This window comes from Nycticebus coucang, chromosome 3, assembly GCF_027406575.1.
Source record: "Nycticebus coucang isolate mNycCou1 chromosome 3, mNycCou1.pri, whole genome shotgun sequence".
Classification (NCBI taxonomy): domain Eukaryota; kingdom Metazoa; phylum Chordata; class Mammalia; order Primates; family Lorisidae; genus Nycticebus; species Nycticebus coucang.
Window position 1 is genome coordinate 112,315,492 of NC_069782.1, and position 4,729 is coordinate 112,320,220.

Below are 4,729 nucleotides of genomic sequence, written 5' to 3' on the forward strand. Positions count from 1 at the left end.
GGAGTGGAAATCTAATCACTGGAGTTCCATAGAACACATAAAATTTTGAAAAATTGCCTTTCATCAATCACAAACAAGCTAAGCGTGGGTTTGGTTTGTGATATTTAAATAGTAAATGATAAAAGAAAGGAACACAGTTCTTTATTAAATGGACAGATTGTTGAAAGGTATTTACAAAGTTTGTCAGTGATCTAAAATAACAAAATTTCCAACTTGAAATTCCAAGAGACCAACAGTAGATGGAAATTTAAATTACCATGTTCCAAGATTTGCACAGTTTAGGTAAATCAGTGGTAAATTTGGAAAGCAATAACAAAATTATTTTTAACAGCTAACCAATTCAGGTAAAATATGTAATCCTTGGTAGGAGGTAGACAGGACTGGGGTGTCCTTGTTGACCCTCTCATGCTCATTAGGCAGCCATGCAACACATGAGGAAGGATTTTCAGAACAATAACAATTTTTTGTAGGTAATTCTTTGATGATCAATTTATTATTGGTAAGCAATAAAGTGCTATGAATCATAAAAGGCATGTTTAAACTTAAGCTATAATCCAGAAAAGTACATTGATAAACAATGGATTATGGTCATCCTCTGAAAGCTTCCTACTCCCATGGTATGGACATAAATGTTGGAAGCAACAGTTGTTTCGCCAAATGATTTTTCAGTTAGTGATAACAGATAGATAGAAGAAAAATCTACATTCAGCAATGATCTAAAAGGTTTTCCTCATACCAATAATCATCTTTCTCACTTCTTTTTTAAGTTGTTGATTTTGATGAAATATCCCTAAAAAATCCCATGTAACTATAAGTTATTACAAATTTGAACCAACTTAGAAGTGCTTCAGGAAGCAAATGATTGAATATAATATTACAATAATTCAGGGAAAATAGAGATATTGAAGAAATAAGAAATTAGATTTTTAATACATATATAAGAAAAGTGGAAATAGCAAGTTTTTTAAAGGTTTTTAAGAAAGTGAGAATATAAATATGAAAGGAACTTAATTGATAGAAATACATTCTATTTGACAGTTGTCTCATTGTAGCCGATATAACTGGGGAAATTATTATTTTAGACTAGCAAAATGGAGAAATGCTTATAGGCATCTTAATCATATTAACAAAAATAGTTCCATAACTGCCCAATCCTATAGAGATGTATTATGTACCTGTTAAATGACAAGTAAGGTTAAAGTAAATATGACTGTGCTGTTTTCTATGTTTCTATGTTTTCTATGCCAGGAAGGCTATGTTAACCAGTGTGATGAAAATGTGTCAAACGGTCTATGAAACTAATATATGGTGCCCCATGATCACATTAATGTACACAGCTATGATTTAATAAGAAAAAAAAAGAAAGATAACTTTAATCATTTGTACCCTCATATTAATCTGAAATAATAAATAAACAGGAAAAAGGAAAGACAATTTTTGTAACTGTTATTTTTTGCATTCATTTGGAATAGCAGACTATTGTTTTAAAAAACAAAAGTAGAATCAATAAGATTTAATTCTAGAGAAAAGAAAAAAATTACTTGTAACATAAATATTACAAAAAAGTACACACTGTGGGTTGTCCTTTCTATGAAAAATCATGGCACAGTAGTTCAGGCTATAATTTTAGGACTTGTTTTTTATTTTTTGTGTGTGTTCATTTACCAAATCAGACAATTCTAGATATATCCTACATCCAGACAAATTTTAGGTTCATCCTGACCTAGCTAGTACCACCGATGAGTTGAATTATTGTCATAACATTCAAACAGATTATCCTGTTTCCAATCTTTCTCACCTAAGAATATTTTCACCGCATCTATCAGAATAATCCTATTAAAATATAATTCATATTATGTTACTGTCCAGCTTTCAAATTCCAATGGCTTCCAATTTGGAGTTGCCTCTTATTTCTCTGGAAAAGAACAAGAATAAACATTTTAAACCTTGCGGTCCACATACAGACTAAAATCTCAGACCAATTATTTTTCTTTGTTGTTAATGTTTTTTTTTTCAGTTTTGGGCTGGGGCTGGGTTTGAACCTGCCACCTCCGGCATGTGGGGCCAGCGCCCTACTCCTTTGAGCCACAGGTGCCACCTGTTGTTAATGTTTTACAAACAAATATTTTAAAATGTAAAAAAGAAAAAATAGTCACAAAAACAAAGTTCTTGCTCAGGCCACACAAACCAATCTGTAAGCAAGATTTGGGCCTACTGAAAGCTGCAGTTTGTCCATCCCTAAAATCCAAAGTTGGACCATAGTCAAAGCTCTCTTTTTGATGTCAGGTCCTAGGTGGTTCTCCACTACTGTCAGCTCTTCAGCTGGGTTGCTTCTTGCTCTTTCTTGATCAAACAAAACTTGGATGTTAATAAGGCTTTTACAGCTGAAGTTCCCTCTGCAGCATCCTGCCTCTACCTATTCACGAGACTGATGATTTCACCTTTTTCAAGTTGCATTCCAACGCAATTCCTAAGAAGGCCCGACCTTATATACACTATTTAAAATAACACTCCCAGTTGTTATCAATTAATTTGCCCTGAACTACTTTTATTTAATGAAATATTATATGCTTATTAACATACCTCTTCTTTATCATATCCTACAAGATTATAAGTTCTCTGCGTTTATAGACTTTTACTGTTTTGCTCATTACTGTTAAAAAAGAGAAACCTGAAAAATAGGTTCTCAATAAATAGTATTTATCAAATATAGAAAAATGTGTTATCCATTATTAACTTAATACTTAAAATAATTATAGTCTATTCTTTATTTATTCAGTGCTGACAATGATTTTAATAACTCTATATAGAAAATAAACTTACTCAATTTGAATATTACAAAATTGTATTATAGACTAATCTAAAATATGTAAATTTTACATATTTTTATATTATAAAAATTATAGAATCCCTCTGAAGTACCTATGTATTAAAATTATTTTAGTTCACAAGAGACTTCAAAGGAATATCCAGCGTCAAATATCATAAAATCATTTTAAACTATATTTTACTAGGCATCTTCTTAGTTTAATATAAAATATAATATAGCTTTTCCCTTTTGCAGCCATTGCAGAAGAGGTGGCAGCCAAAATAAAGTTCAATCCCTTTGTGACTTTTGATCAAAGCAAGAACTACAAAAGACATTTCAATGCACATTCCCACATTCGCAGGAAGATTGTGTCTGCTCCTCTTTCCAAAGAGCTAAGACAGGAGTACAGGGTTGGATCCATGCCCATCTAAAAGGATGAAGAAGTTCAGGTTGTTTGGGAGCACTATAAAGATCAGCAAATTGGCCAAGTAGTCCTGGTTTACAGGAAGCAATACATCATCTACACTGAGCGGATGCAGCGGGAGAAGGCTAATGGCATGACTGTCCATCTGGGCATTCACCCCAGCAAGGTGCTTGTGACAAGGCTTGCACTGGACAAAGACCACAAAAGGATTCTTGAAGGGAATGCCAAATCTCAAGGAAGAAACAGTTGGTAAGATTCAGGAACAAGCGACTCCCTTTTCTCTTCGGTCGTAGGTGCTTCGGCCGTCGCGGGTTGCGGTGCAGACATGGCCAAGTCCAAGAACCACACCACACACAACCAGTCTCGAAAATGGCACAGAAATGGCATCAAGAAACCCCGATCACAAAGATATGAATCTCTTAAGGGGGTAGATCCCAAGTTCCTGAGGAACATGCGCTTTGCCAAGAAGCACAACAAGAAGGGCCTGAAGAAGATGCAGGCCAACAATGCCAAGGCCGTGAGTGCACGTGCTGAAGCTATAAAGGCCCTTATAAAGCCCAAGGAGCTTAAGACCAAGATTCCAAAGGGTGCCAGCCGTAAACTCAGTCGACTTGCCTACATCGCCCAGCCCAAGCTTGGGAAGCGTGCTTGTGCACGCATTGCCAAGGGTCGCAGGCTCTGCCAGCCAAAGGCTAAGGCCAAAGATCAGACAAAGGCCCAATCTGCTGCTTCATCTGCAGCTCCAGCTTCAGCTCCAGCTTCAGCTCCAGCTTCAGTTCCAGCTCAGGCTCCCGAAGGTGCCCAGGCCCCCACGAAGGCTCCAGAGTAGAGGCACCTGTCTGCCATGAGGACAAAAGGACTGGTGTGACCTCTAGGCTGCTGTCTGTATGGGGCTGGGGTCCTCCTGTGCTATTTGTACAAATAAACTTGAGGCAGAAAAAAAAAAAATTCAGGAACAAAATCATCTTATATACAACTTTCATTAAAAATTGTTAAAATGAAAAAATATATATAATATAAAAATTATCATCATGTCCTATATGTTTTTCTACACAAAATAATCCCGGATTGATGTAGTAGAGTCCTCAACTTTTGGCCTTCTTTCTTTAAAAGTTCGAAAATGTTTTTAATGTTGATACTCTTCAGGAAATTACTGTCAATAAATTAAAAATAGTCCTCAAAACTAATTTATAATAAATGTTAGTGATGAAGTTTCCATAAACATGAACTTACGTACAGATATAATTATGACTCAAGGTGGCAATTTTGTCCTTATAGAAAAACTTAATTCACGATGTTAGTATGCTATAAAAACAAAAAAGTGAATTAGTATGTTTTGATAATAGAGTTCACCTTAAGCATACAATTTATTTTTTTTATTTTTACATTTTTTTATTAAGTCAAATATACCTAGATCATGAATACATTTATGCATATGTGGGGTACAATGTGCATACAATTTAAATGAAACTCATTAAATTTCTTTGGAAAAACCT

At 34.8% G+C, this 4,729-nt stretch overlaps 1 protein-coding gene across 1 annotated transcript; it reads left to right on the forward strand.

Moving 5' to 3' along the window:
• The first annotated feature begins 3,517 nt into the window (after window positions 1-3,517).
• Window positions 3,518-4,165, forward strand: LOC128581271 (60S ribosomal protein L29-like). The gene has a single exon (XM_053583855.1). It carries the CDS (start codon window positions 3,559-3,561, stop codon window positions 4,060-4,062), a length of 504 nt encoding a protein of 167 aa, XP_053439830.1. The 5' UTR covers window positions 3,518-3,558; the 3' UTR covers window positions 4,063-4,165.
• Window positions 4,166-4,729: the final 564 nt, after the last annotated feature.